Source organism: Gossypium raimondii, chromosome 4, assembly GCF_025698545.1.
Source record: "Gossypium raimondii isolate GPD5lz chromosome 4, ASM2569854v1, whole genome shotgun sequence".
Taxonomy (NCBI): Eukaryota; Viridiplantae; Streptophyta; class Magnoliopsida; order Malvales; family Malvaceae; genus Gossypium; species Gossypium raimondii.
Genome location: NC_068568.1, coordinates 2,269,577 through 2,285,529, shown reverse-complemented (window position 1 = coordinate 2,285,529; position 15,953 = coordinate 2,269,577). Strand labels below are relative to the sequence as shown.

The following is a 15,953-nucleotide window of genomic DNA, read 5'->3' as shown; positions in this document are numbered from 1 at the left end:
TTCTAAAATTTGTAATATTATTATCACCGACAAAATTGTAATATTAAATATAATTAAATTAATATTATAACTAATTTCATTACATTTCATAATTAATATATGGATATCATTCTAATATTTCCTTATATGTAGATATCATTATGATATTTCCTTTTACAATAATTTGGTTTTTCACAAAATAGTCATTTTAAAATATACTAATTTAAAAAACTAATTATAAAAATATTTTAAATATTATAATAAATAATTAATATAAGCCAAACGTAGCCAACCGAATAAAAATTATAGGATGTGAAAATTTATAACTTATGGTTTTCTTAAATATTTTATCAAATAAAATTAAATTAATTATCCAAATAATTATACTTATATTAAATTATTCTAAATTTTTTCAAACAGTCACATATTATTTAAATTTTATAATTGGTATGTATTTCAAAAAGAGTTGTATACAATTTTTTTATAAATAGCTTTTGAAATATTTTATCAAAATTTATACTTTTAAAAGCTATTTAATATATATTTCTTTAAAAGAAAAATTAAAATTTGGTATCATAGAAAACATAAATTTGATTGGCGGTTATAATTATTTTTAAGCTATAAAACCTTACTAATATATATTTTTAGCTATAAAATAAAATATTTAATTGAGATAATGTGTTATTAATTCATTGTACAAATTCAATAAAATAATTCAATACAAACAACCTCTAATAGATCAGAGCTCGACATATTGTATGTAATTTTTTGTGTGACATATACCAAACTTTGCTTTGCTTTGATTTTTATTTAACTTATTTTATTTTAATTTTATTCTTAAACCATAAATTTATAAATTGTTTACTTATTTGGTTTTGATTGGTTTTAAAATTTTAGAAATTTTCATTTTCATTTTCAAATTTTAATTTTTATGTAGACGTAAATTTTATTTTAAATATTTCATATATAAGTTGATATTTAGGTGATATATATGATCGGAAATATTTTTTTTTATAATTGGAGGTGGAGATTGAGTTGATTGGGATTAAATTTAATTTATAATTGCTAACAAATTTTTTTTAATTTAAACAATGCATTTAATGTCGGTAAAAATATTATAAAAGTTCCTGTATTAAATGTCAGATTGCATTTTGCCCACTGTACTAAAAAAATAGACAAGTTAGTTCATCTACATTAGATCAAAGAGGAAATCAGTCATTTCTATTAAAAACTTCATCCATTTCTACGATTGAAAACTGTCATGGTTGACAATATAAAAAGATAAAAATTTAACAAAAGATCAATTTACTCTTTAATCTAACATACTGAAACTAATTTATCTATTTTTTGAATAGAAAAACAAAAATCAATTTAACTCCTAGTATAAGAACCTCTAGATACTTTAATAAAAAGAACAAGTCAAATTAGAAGTTTTAGAACATCAATTAATAGGGATAGAAATTAGATGACAACGATGTTTTGACATATTTTTACATTGGGTAAATCATGTTGGGGTTGTTTTAATGATTTTCATATTGGGTAAATTATTTTGTCCAGGTAAATCATGTATGAGTTGTATTTTCAATTTTCATATTAGTTAAATTATGTTGTATTAATGATTTTCATATTGAATAAATCATGCGCTAGATATCTCTAAATTTATTCCGACTTTAATTTTATAAATGATTCTAGAATTATTTTAATTTATTTTTTCTGAAAATTAATTCTCTTAATTAATTAATTTATGAACAATTTTGGTCAAAAGTGGTTGAATTTGCCTAACCTAAACAACAAATAACTTGCTATGATGTATAAAGAATGAGACATAAAATCCTTAAATAATAATTAATCACTAGTTTGTCCTAGAGAAGAAAGATGAAGAAAATTAACTAGGATTCTATTATTTGTGTAATAGATAAAAATCATGTGTCACTTACCAAAACAACTGTGAGCATATTATTATGTTAGTGTTTTAATCCCCATTCATAGCTTCTAGTAGGGGTGTTCATTCGGTTAACCGACCTTTCAAAATCTTTAACCGTTAACTAAACCGAAATTTTTTTCAAAAAAATTAACGAACCGAAATTTTTTCTGTTAATTCGGTCGGTTAACTAAATTAACCGAAAATTACATGTTTTTTATTTTTGGTTAAAAATTAACCGAATTAACTAAATTACCCGATTTACCCGAATTAACTGAATTGAATCACTACATAATTAAATTATTTTTAGACTTTTAGAATTTAGTTTTAGTTTTAGTTTTAGTTTTAGAATTTTATTTTTATTTATTAAATTATTTGTAATTTTTATGATTGGGTTGGGTTGAATACTTGGGTTTGGATTGGGTTTAGGTGAATAGTGGGCCTATTTATATATTATAATTTTATTTATTAATTTTTTTGGTTAAATCGAAAAAATTTGGTTAACCGACCGGTTTCGAACCGAATTAACCGTTAACCGAAAAATCAAAAAATAATTAATCGACCCCTGACCGAAAAAATTCGTTAACCGACCAATTAACCGAATTCAGTCGGTTAACCAAATTTTTTTAGTTTTACCTGAATTTTGCACACCCCTAGCTTGTAGGTCATTGTTGGGGAAGCATGGTACCACTTTATCTATACTCAAATGTCGAAGACTATCTAAAGAGGTGGCAAGTTCAAAAAGTGAGAGTACATCGTTGAAACTAACCTTGAGTGACACACGACCACAAACCAAGGAAAGATGATCACTTGCCTATGGTAGGGAAATGAGGACATTTGAACCCCTAACTTATAATTTATAGGTCATTGTTGGGTAGCTATAGTCAAGCAAATCAAACCTTATCATATGTCCATATTTCCTTGATATGTGGTCATGCACCACCCACAGTCCATTTAGATGATGTGCTCTCACTTTTAGGTTATTGCTAGGTAGCTATAGACTAATGAATCAAACCTTACCATAAACAAATGTCTACATTTCCTTGGTAGGTAATTGTGTGCCATGTATGGTCCGTTTCGACGAGGCGCTTCCGCTTTATGAACTAACCGTTTCTTTAGGTAGTCTTAGACACTAGAACTTTTTGTAGAGCCAAAAGGTAAAATCTCAACCAATGACAATCAACCTATTGATGGATCCTTTAGCTTTAGGCAAATAATATTTTGAAGATTTTTTGGAAAGTGTTAACTTCTCGTCAACAAATTTATTATATTTACTGCAAAATATAATAATTATAGGAAAAACATTTAGTGAACTACTAATGGAGTTTTTAAACTCCAGAAGCAGGGTCGGCGTGATGACAATTGTCCTATAGGGTATAGTAAAATATTAAAAAAATGAAACACTTGATAATTTTTTAAGTATGCTTGTGGAATTAAAAAAAAGTAAACTACACAAATAGTCATTCATCCAATTATAAAAAAAATCATTTTAAGAACCCAAAACAAAAGTTTTGTAATTTAAATACTTATGTTACATAATTCGATCATTTTGGTTACTCCGTTAAAATCACAAAAGACAACCTGACATAACAGTTAAAAATCGATATAATAACAAATTTAGTCCTCAATATTTACATATTATATTAATTTCATCATAATTTTTTAAAATAACTCTCAAAATTTATAAATGATCTCAATTTGATCTTAATTCTAAAAATTTAAAGAAATATATAAAATACATAAATATTTTCAAAAATATAATAATAAATTTTAAAAATATCTAACAAGAAATAATAATATATAAATTTTAAAAATATAAAAATAAATAAATTTAATTTTTTTATTAATATTAATATTAATATTAAATAAAATATAATTATATTAATTTTTTTTGGTAAATTATAAGATGAGAGCAAAGCCCTAATAACAATAAGATTAGCGCAGCTCAAACCTAGGTTACACTTAGGGCGGTGAATATCCTGACCATCAAACTAACACACGATATTCTAACTATATTAATATTAAATAAAACAAAAATCCCCACCCTTGTCCCTGTTACTACTGTTTCTTTGGACCACTTGGTGCCCGCATCATTAGCATAAACCAATATTATTCTCTCAGGATACCTACGGCCCCATCAATAAAAATCTTTTATTTGGTTAAACCAAACAAGCTTTAAAATAAACAAGTTTTGAAGAATTGTTGCTACACTAGAGAGAGAAGTGGAGTATATAGGGTGTGGGGGAGAGGGAAGAGGAGGGTTTTTATTTATTTATTTATTTAATATTAATATTAATATAAAATTTAAAATATTATTTTGAAAATATTTGTGTATTTTTTAATTTTATTTAATATTAATATTAATATTAATATAAAATTTAAAATATTATTTTGAAAATATTTATGTATTTTATATATTTCTTTAAAGTTTATACATTTAGGATTAAATTGAGAATATTTATAAATTTTGAGGGTTAATTTTTAAAATCATTATTAAATTAATATAATATATAAAAGTTAGGGCTAAATTTATTATTATAATAGCTTTTAACTGCCACATCAGCTTCTTGTTTGTGGTTTTAACGAGAGTGACCAAAATGATCAAATTATATAACATGGGTGCTTAAATTATAATTTTTTTATTTTAAATGCCTAAAATGAATTTTTTTAATAAATGAGTAACTATTTGTGTAATTTATCCAATTAAAATAGTATACTGGTAGAGTACAAAATATTAACTCCTATATATTTATCTATATATATTAATATTTGAACTCCTAGTGGAAATTAGAGGTGATCATGGGCCGGGCGGCCCGCCCGAAATATGAGAGCGTTTAGATAAAAATATAAGCCCAATATATGGGTTTAGACCAAAAAACGAGGCTCGTTTATAAAACGGGCCGGGCCCCAAGCACCACTTTTTTGGTCGGGCCCGGCCCGGCTTATCCAGAATATATAATAAATATTTTTATTTTTTATTCTTTTAATTTTAAAATATTTTTAAAATAATTTTTCTATTTTTTATTTTTAAAATAAATTTTTGGTGTTTATTAAAAAATTGGGCCGGGCCGGGCTCGGGCCTAGGAATTTTTTCCCAAGACGGGCATGGACAAAATTTTAGACCCATATTTTAGGTTGGGCCGGGGCTCGGGCCTAGGACACGGGCCGAAATTTTTCTAGGCCCGACCCAAACCCGACCTAGCCCGGCCCATGATCACCTCTATTGGTAATTACCCTCGTTTGTTTTCTAAAAAAATGAAACAACGTTACGTTGCGGGAAGACCTTGAATAATAATTTAAAAAGGTCAAAACTTGTGGGTAAATTAGACGAAAAAGGTTGATTTTAAAAATATTTAGGATTTTGGATTTTTTTTTTTCATATTTAGAGAAATAGATTGATTTTATAGAGAGAAATAAAAAGGTATTCATCAACGGTAAAATTTTTCAAACAGGTAAAATGGCTAGTTTATTTCCTATATAAACTAAAGTCATTTTCTCTTTTGTATTCAAATCCTATTCTCTCAATTCTCTTAACTATTTAGTTTTCAATTTTTTATTCAATTTCTCTTGTATTCTTGTTGTTTTAATTTTATATTTCGTAATTTATTTGATTTTTTAATAGTAATTTTACACTTATTCGTTTGGATGACAAACACATTTCTAGTGTCCAATTGCAAATGGTAAGAAATATTATTAAATATTTTAATTTTAATTAAGTTCATTATTAAGTTGTTAACACTATTAATTTTATAATTTTTGTATGTTTATATAATTAGATCGAATATCAGATTTTAGAGACGTACATACACAAATTAACTGCAAGGGCACCACGTGTTATTGAACAACACTTGCAAGAGGTGAGATTTTTGCATGTGTCTTATATGCTCAGGGGACTAAATTGGATCCCCAACTTATCAGCATTTTGGTGAAAAGATGGAGACTCAAGATACACAGATTTCATCTTCCATGTGGTGAGTGTATAATTACACTCGATGACGTAGTTTTATAACTCGATTTACTGGTGGTTGAGCCATTCATTACAGGGGCAATGGGCGTTGGCAATTGGAGCGCAATTTGCGAGCAACTATTAGGCAATGTGTCGAACAAGTTTAGTGATATCCAGATAGAAATGAAATGGTTGGAAGAAAATTTCAATTATATCGATAACTCTGCGAGTATCGTCGAAAGAGAACAATATGCTCGAGCATTCATCTTGAGGTTAATCGGGGGTCTTCTAATGCCCGATAAATATTAATGCCCGATAAATATTGAAATTTGGTACATTTAATGTGGCTACTACAACTCGTTGACTTGAAAGAAGTAGGGTGACTTAGTTGGGTATTAGTTGTGTTGGCGACATTGTATCGAGAGATGTGTCGAGTGACAGAACTACAAAAAATTAAAATCGATGGTTACGTACTCCTCCAGTCATGGGCATGGTACCGACTACCATTTTTACGTCCTCAAGTTAATGCCCCTTATGTATTTTTGAAATAACATATTATTTGAATTGGTGAAACAATGGAGCCAGTCATGTGAGTATAACAAATGAACTCGAAGATATTCAACTATTGATAGATTAACGATTGGAAGATGATGTTAGTTTTTGAATTTTTGAATTATATGATTTTTATGTAAGAATTTGAAATTTAATATTAAGTACGTAATAAAATTTATAATTTTGTACTATAGTTTGAATGGATGTCATATTCTGATCTAAGAATTCAAGAATACATCCTGGTCGAATTTTTGGCCAATCACAATATTTGGCACGTCAAGGTGCCAAACACAAGAGGCATTTTCTTCCCTTACATTTTCAACCCCAACCCTAACTTGTGAAAAAATTCATAAGCTGAAAATCCCGAGATAATTTTCAAACATCGAAGGAATCCTAGACGGTCATGGGCTCCCACATCATTTGTTTTTTTTCTTTAATTTTCCTTCTGGTTACCTATATAAATGAGGTTTTGCTCCACTAATCCATCAACTCTCTCGCCCAGCGTCTCTTACAAAGTAAAAAAAATTATATTCTATGTTGTTTTTTTAGTGCTGAAATTTTTGGAGAGAAAGATTTATTTGTGTTTGTGTTTGAGGGAGACATTCCCATAGTTTTAAGGTATTTTTGAGTTCACGGTAATGCAGTGGTACTCGGAGGGCCACACATTTCATCTGTTGTGTGGGGAGCAAACCATCACCATATAAGCTCGTTGCATTGCAACTCAGGCTCTAAGTTCACAGTAGTTATACGGTCACGAGCTGAAGTATAACTAGAGCTCTCAGTTGACAGTGGTTATGTGATCATAAGTTTAAGTATAACTCGAGCCCCCAATTGGAGGTGGTTATGCAGTCTCGAGTTCAAATTTAATGCCACCGGATGAGGATGCTTTATAAACCCCCATACATAAGTTTGAGGCCATAATCATAGGGAAAAATAAATGAGCTTTCCAGTATAATCAACTAATTCTTTTTGCCCATCTCCACTAAAGTATTACCCCTAACCTCATTGTCCGAAACTTGTGACAGAGTTAGGCGCAAGAGGACTTTTCAGGGAATGAGTGATTGTGATGCTGAAGAAAAGCCGAAACACGACTCAGGGCTGCAACAATTGTTGTGATTAAGGAACTCATCAATAAATACAATCTCAGCTGTCCCAACTTGAATTTTAGCTTTTTCTCCATCGTCATAGTCACTCCTCCTTGAAAGTACTCTTGACTCTAATGTTATCACAAGTTTCGAACAATGAGGTTAATGATACTGCTTTGGTAGATATGGAGAAAAAGAATAAGTTGATTCTACTGGAAAGACCCTTTGTTTTTCCTTATGTTTATGGTATAAAACTTATGTATGAGGTTTATAAAACATATCTTCCGATATCATAAAACTTGAACCTGCGACAGCATAACCACCGTCAACTAGGGAGGCGTTTGGTTCAGTGTATTACCTAATACAATACAGGCCGAATACGCGCGTATTACATGACGCCTCTAATCCGGCGTTTGGTTCGCTGTAATAGGCATTACGGCGTAAACCAATCCCGACCTAATCCCTTTTTCACGCTTTTGTAATCCCTTCCCAAATCCTGTAATACCTATTACGTCCGCCTTCCGTCCCCTCTCTGCTTTTACCCTCCTCCCTACCCGACCCTCTCCTATTATGTCCTCAAAATTTCTCCTTCCATCTCCCACCGCTTTTGTTTATTATTCTGTCCTCATCGTTTCTTGATCTCTGTCTCCTCCCATTTCCTCCCAACCCTATCTCGCAACTCTCTCGCTCTTCAATATTTTCACAAAATTGGAAATACGATAGTGAATCCATTGAAAAAAAGTGAAGCGTTTTTCGGGTCATCACCTCTAATCCAAGATCGGGTGAGTTTTATTTCGGACCCAAATTAATCTGCCAATTCTTTGTTCGACAATCTTTTATAAAATTGTATTGCATTAGTATGAATTTTTACTCTTCAGTAGTTTCTGTTGAAATTGCTATTGGATTTTATTCATTGTTGCTTATCCAAGATTGGGTGATTTCTATTTCGGACCCAAATAAATCTGGCAATTCTTTGTTCGACACTCTTTTATCAAATTGTTAAGATTTGTGCATTATTATGAATATTTTTACTCTTCAGTAGTTTCTGTTGAAATTGTAAGATTATTGTGTATATGGATACACTGGTGTTAAAGCTGATTTCATTGGGGTATTTGATGGTGATTTCATATAAATTTGGTGCGGTGTAATTTATAAATCCTAATTTTTTTGCTGACCAACATCAAAACGTTTAAAGCATATACTTCTAAAAATCATATTTCCATTTTCGCATGACAAATTTTGCATTCATGAAGCTTCTTTCTCTTTTCTTTTGCAGCCAAAGATGGCACATTATTTCAATTTTTTTTTGTTTTGTTAAAGTAACCAGTAATTCAGTAATTTCAGAGAGAGTAGATATCTTGTTCATAATTTGTCAAATTCACAAACACTCTGCAAGCAGATATGTGAAAACTGGTGAAGTCCATGAAAATCAAAGAGAAGCTTTTGTTGTATTTGTGAAAATTCTGTAGGAGTATTGCTTTGTTGTTTATTTGTTTATGATGCTTTGTTTTTTTTTTTAATTTCTTGTATATCAGTAGCCTCTTGCATGCTAACCTTGTAGTTAGATTGTTCATTTGGTTTAAAAAGAAACTACGATCTTGGTAGAGTGACCCTGAAAAGAAAGAGATTTTCACTTTCAAGTATGCATTCTAATTGCAGTTTCCTTCCTTCATGTTTTTTGAAGCTTTCTTTTACTTTTGCAATGATATGTTATTGTATTTATTCCATTGGTTGAACATATACTGCTTTTATAAATGAATAACTTTCATTCAAGATATCTTAACCAAAAAAATTGCCTAGATTGTATCTGATATTTTCTGTGATCTGTTTGCGTTGTCTTTGTCTGTATGTCGGAGGGGTTAGGCAGGTTTGGTTGGAAGAAGAGGAAAAGAATACATCTGTTTTTAACAAATGAGTGCTTGTTTAATATTACTACTCTCTTTCCCCACACTTACGTATGGGTTACTCATATTTTATATTGTGAGGGGTTACATTTCTAAATTTATGGTATCTACTCTGATTTCATTAGTTAAGCTCGGAATGGATAGAATAAGTTACCTTGTTTTAATTCACTGATTTAGTATATGTTTTTTTTTTGTCAAATATGATATATGTATGTGCCTATATGCCTGCCTGCCTTTTTTGGTCATGTTATTGCTGATGCTATGAACTAGAACTAGAAATTCAGTTTCTCCTACATTCTTTAGCCAAATCATTGGCTGAATTAGCTTATCAATTGTTGTTGTTTCTTTTTATTTTAGGTTTGATTGAGAAATTATGAGCATCAAATCACTTTTGAAGTATATTAGAATCTTTTTGCTCGGTTGATGATACATATGCCTACATTGTGTTGTTTGGTAATGGGGATGAATGTGGGGGAATTAGAGGCCAGTGGTTTGTTATGTATTAACTGAGTGCAACTTAGTACATGTAGGATGTTAGGTACTGAATTTAGATAATATGGTTGGTTTTATGGTTGTGCCATGACTGCTTCCAGCGTTCTTGTAATTCATATAAGAAAAAGGGTTTAAGCTTCTCATACTATAATGAAAAGAGGACACTGCTTCCAAAAGCTTGGCAATTGGGAACTATTTGTTGGGAACTATTTGTTGTTAATATTTTTAGTATATTTGATATACTATATTTAGCTATAGCATAATTATTTTTTTAAAAAAAAAGGTTGATCCGAGCACTTTTTGCATTACAGGTTCTTTGTTCCAACACTTCCACATCGCATTTGTCCCCCATTTGCTCATTACAGGTTAGTTTTCCATTGGTATTCATGGTTTTGTTTGTATGTTTTCCCTGATTCCATGGCTGTATTGCTGTAGCAGCTTCTGGTGTTTCCCAAATGAATATGGTTATGGTTAATTTCTTTAGCAGCTTTTGTAGCAGCTTCTGTTGTTTGTATTTTTGTAATGCTCATTAAAGCTTGTTGAATTATGGTTATGGTTATTGCTGCATAATTATTGTTCTTTTTTGAATTTAAAATAGGTTATATGTTTTTACTAATATGTAACATTTTTTTTAAAGAGCATTATGCCTACAAATAATGGGCTTCAAATCACAAATATTTGTACATGTAAATACAATCTCATTAATAATAAATTTGTTACCTATAAATGAGATTAAAGTTATATTTTTTTACAAAATGAAATTACCATTTAAAATGTTATAAAAGTTTTATTAAAACTTAGATTTCATTATTAAACTAAATCTTCAATCTTCATTTTATTTATTTTGAAATTAGAAAACATTAACTAAACTAATCTTCAATTAAAAATTAATCAATGATCAAACTTAGAACATGCTTTATTAGATCTTAAATTTCATTATACGAAATTTTATTTAAATTTAAATTTAAATTTAAATGTCCAAACTATAATGTTCAAACATTGAACATGCTTTAAGTAACTAATCAATATATTTATACGATATCATTTTAGGTCAATTAATTTGGGTGATTTTAATTAACTTTATTAGATTTCATTATACATAATACACGTTATTTAAAACAAATGTTAATTGATTCAAAACATTACTTTTCCCTATAATAGAAATAATGTTATCTTAATTATAAAACAAATCTTGTATATCATTTTAATATTATGGTTAATATGTTTTTTTCCATATAATGAAAATAATGTTGTCTAAATTATAAAATATTAATTAGGCTAAAATTTATTACCTAATTCTATCTTAAATTTTAAGTTGATTGCATCATACATAAAGCTTATCTCATTCATAATATGATTTCCTTTTAATACATGTAACATGAATGTCAGCTACAACAAATAAGAAAACCCAAGTTAATTTCTTATGGATACATGAGTGTGAAGCCTTTGAATTAAATGGAAGAAGTACAAGCCGGTGAAAAAGATTTTAATATTAACTATGAATTAGATTAAAGTTATATTTTTTTTTGCTTCGTGTGTTCTAAATTTGTGCTGTTTTTTTTTATTTGATAATGTGTAATTGCAACTTCAATTCTTTGATAGTGTGTTCTAAATTTAAATTGTTGCAGTAATGGCTCGTCTGCCTTTAATTGCACAAACTGTGAGGCGTAAAAGAATTAGTGTTGCTGTGACAATATGGTTGGAAATTTGTAGAATCGCGATTTGGTTCTTATTTAGAATGGGTGCCATCCTTAGATTACATAGACCAATGATTAGGTCCTATACCGTAGATTTTTATGCAAAACGGGATTATGTGAAGAGGCTTGTATATGCTAGTGACGAGACCTGTATTGAACAAGTTAGGATGAATAGAGCTGCCTTTTTTAAACTATGTGAGATGTTAGAATCGATAGGGGGATTGAAGTCGACAAGGTTCATGCTTGTTGACGAGCAAGTAGCAATGTTTTTACATATCATCTCCCATCACCTGAAAAATCGGGTTATCAAGCATCACTTTAGAAGGTCCGGGGAAACTGTTAGCAGAGCATTTCATAGTGTTTTAAATGCTGTCATACGCTTGCAAGATGTGTTATTTAAAAAATCGGAGCCAATTACAGTCGATTCTTCTGACACAAGGTGGAAATGGTTTAAGGTATTAGACTGAGTTTTATATATAGCTTCAACAACATTTACTTGATTTAGATTTAAATTAGTATTCTAACTCAAGGTTTTATATCATGTGATATAGAATTGCTTAGGTGCTCTTGATGGAACCCATATCAAGATTAGGGTTCCAACAGTTGATAAACCTAGATATCGAACGCGAAAAGGTGACATAGCAACAAATATGCTAGGTGTTTGTACACCTGAGATGCAATTTGTTTATGTTCTTCCTGGTTGGGAAGGTTCAGTTGCCGATGGACGGGTTCTTCGAGATGCCATTAGTAGAAGACATGGATTAAAAGTTCCTCATGGTAAAGTGTATAGTTAGAGGACTTTGATTTATTCATTAAGATCAAACTTTGTGTCTTTGAATTAATCATTTTTAATATGAAACTTATTTTATAGGTTGTTATTATCTAGTTGATCTTGGATACACAAATTGTGAGGATTTCTTGCACCATTTAGAGGACAATGATATCATTTGAACGAGTGGCGTCGGGGTTATCGACCAAGTTCTCCGCAGAGTTTTTAATATGAAACATGCCTCAAGACGTAATGTCATTGAAAGATGCTTTGGCTTATTAAAACTTAGATGGGGAATACTTAGGAGTCCATCGTTCTATCCTGTAAGGGTGCACAATAGAATTATTATTGCATGTTGTTTGCTCCATAATTTTATTCGAACCCATATGAGTAGTGATCCCATTGAAGCGGAGGTGGGAGAAGGATTACCTACAATTAATGTGGTGGATGACGATGAACCGAATATCACAAATATTCATCCATCGGATGCTTGGGCTACTTGGAGGATGGAACTAGCCAACCAAATGTTCGATGAATGGCAAGCATCTAGAAATTAGTTTGTGAAACTTTTGTGAAACTTTTGTATTGATTTTTGTATTGTACTAAACTACAGAAATTATAATATAATTTCTTCTAATTCAGCATGTGTTATAATAGCCAATTTTTTGTGCTATGGAACTTTTGATTCATGATATTCAACTTAATTACTTAGATTTTATAAAGTGTTGACCTTTTGAATCATGATATTAAAATAGTAATTAATATAATTTGTTTTTTTTGTTCTTAAGATCATTATGTCGGTGTTCCGAATCAAATGCTCAAGCTTCTCGAGGAAGCAAAAGAAAATGGGTTCGAGGAAGATGCGAGATTAGTTTCAAAGATGGTGGACTGCACAATGTTGGAACATTTAATGTCGATACTGGGTTCAAAGCCGGTTATTTGAACGAGTTGGAAAGAATGCTACAAACGGTTTTACCAAATGCAATGTTGAAGGCGAAACCTAATATTGAATCAAGGATTAGGTTACTTAAAAGGGAGTGGTCAATCGTCTACGACATGCTTAATGGCCAAAACAATAGCGGTTTTGGTTGGGACGAGCATAGGCAGCTCGTTGTTGCTGAAGATGCGGTTTGGGAGTCCTATTTAAAGGTAAGATTATTTCAAGTCTTTATTATATTATTTTTACCAAACTTACGACTAATATGATTTCCTCATTTTTTTAGAGTCACAAAGAAGCCGCCCAATTCAGATTTCGTACTTTCCCTTACTATGACCAGCTTACTACCATATACGCAAGAGATCGAGCAACTGGGAGAGATGCTCAAACAGCTGCTGATGTTCTTGAAGAAATACATGCTGATGATGTACGTACTACAGATATGAATGAAGAGAGAAACACATTCTATGACTGCGAAGCTGACGTCTCTTTAGATGACATGCATGTTTCTGGTACGGATCCGCGAGGAGATCGAGACCAAGGGGGTTCCTCATCTTCAAACAAGAGAAAGAAGAAATCTGATGCTCGTGATAATGTGTTTTCTTCATTTAATGAGGCTGCCACTTTGTTCGGGGAGAAAATCCAGGCCGTTGGCGATCAAATCAGTAGGAGTTTTGCCTCCGAGGTGGTAGTTCAGCAGAAGTCAGAACAACATATGGAAGAGAGCTTCAAATTTATATTCACCTTATGGTCAATTGAAGGTTTAACCGACGATCGGTATGATGCATTGAGTAAAATTCCGACCATCCAACTCAAATGATCGTTTTCTTTAGTTTACCTTCGATTGCCGATTGGAATGGGTTAGGAGATTTCTTTCTTACCATTAAATATCAATGTTCAAACTTTTGATGTTGTAAAACTATATAACATATGGATTATAATGTACAATTTCATTTTCATCTAACCTTTTCTTAATATAAGTTAATTATGTTTATGCATAATATAATTCTCAAGTTATATATTGATTTTAGTAAATTCATATAAGAACATTTTATTATTAAGAATTTTATGAAATTATATATCACTATATAATTATATTTAATATTAATTATTTTAAATTGTATAAATTCATATAAGAAAATTTTTATTATCAAGAATTTTATGAAATTATATATTATTATTAAATTATATGTAATAATTATTATTTTAAATTGTACAAATTCATAAACTATAATCATATTAGTTATAATAATTTTAAATTTTATTAAATCATATATTTAATTAAATCATATTTAATATTAATTATTTCAAATTTTCTTTTATAGTATCATATATTATGATTTGAGTAAATTCATAGAAGAATATTATTTATTAATAATTTTATTAAATTATATATTTTAATTATAATATATTTAATAATAATTATGTTAATTTATATTTTACAAGATCATATATTATGATTTGAGTAAATTCATATAAGAATATTAATTTTAAGAATTTTATTAAATTATATATTTTAATTATAATATATTTAATAATAATTATGTTTAAATATGATTAAATTATTTATTATTGATATTAATCTTATTAAAATTTAAATAACAATAACAATAATAATTTACCAAAACAAATTTATGCTAATTATTAAGAATTTTATTAAATTATATATTTTAATTAAAATATATTTAATAATAATTATGTTTAAATATGATTAAATTATTTATTATTGATAATAATAATCTTATTAAAATTTAAATAACAATAACAATAATCATTTACCAAAACAAATTTCTGCTAAGGGTATTTTAGTCATTTTAGTTTTTTCATTATGCTATTACACCTCTATTACACTCAACCAAACATAGGATTACTATTACGCCTCTATTCCATTACATTCAACCAAACAGTTGATTTGCTATTACACAGCTTTTCCATTACACCTCTATTCTATTACACCTCTAATCCAATACACCTCTAATCTAATACAGCGAACCAAACGTGCTCTAGGAGTCCTAGTTATACTTTAACCCGTAACCATATAAACACTGTGATTGGAGTCTGAGTTGCAGTACAATTGACTTCTAAAGTGATGGTTCCGTCCCGACATGATAAATGAAATGTGTGGGTCTTCAAGAGCTATTGCATCATCGTGAACTCAAATATACCTTAAAACTATCACAATGTCTACCTCAAACACAAACACAAATAAATTTTCTCTTCAAATTTCCAACACCAACACAAAATAAAACAATTTTGGAGAGAAAAACATAAAACACATCCTAAAATTTGCTATCAATTCCTATATTTTAAAAAAGTTTGTATACTAAAATATTTTAAAAATTCAATTGTTTTATTTTTCAATTTAAAATAATAACTCAATCATTAACATTTTTAATACTTTTTTATAAAAAAATTTAACAATTTTTTATCGATCATAAATCACATAACATAAAACAACCTAATCAATATATCATATCAATCAATTTTGAATGAAAATATTAATAATTTTAGTGATTGAACTACAATTATAAAATCGGAAAGGTAAGAGGGTTTAAATTTTAAAATTTCAAGTTTATAGACTAAATCTCAAAATTTATCAAAGTTCAAGGTCTGAAATCAGAATTTAACAAAAAAGCTATTTTTGATTTATCGGTATAAAGAAAGGGAAAAA

The 15,953-nt window shown here is 29.3% G+C and overlaps 1 protein-coding gene across 1 annotated transcript; it reads left to right on the top strand.

The window, feature by feature from the left end:
• The first annotated feature begins 5,948 nt into the window (after nucleotides 1–5,948).
• On the top strand, nucleotides 5,949–14,147 carry LOC128040623 (uncharacterized protein At2g29880-like). The gene is made up of 4 exons (XM_052629878.1): nucleotides 5,949–6,118; nucleotides 13,134–13,494; nucleotides 13,569–14,007; nucleotides 14,116–14,147. The coding sequence occupies exons 1-4, from the start codon at nucleotides 5,949–5,951 to the stop codon at nucleotides 14,145–14,147; spliced, it is 1,002 nt and encodes a 333-aa protein (XP_052485838.1).
• The last annotated feature ends 1,806 nt before the right edge of the window (nucleotides 14,148–15,953 follow it).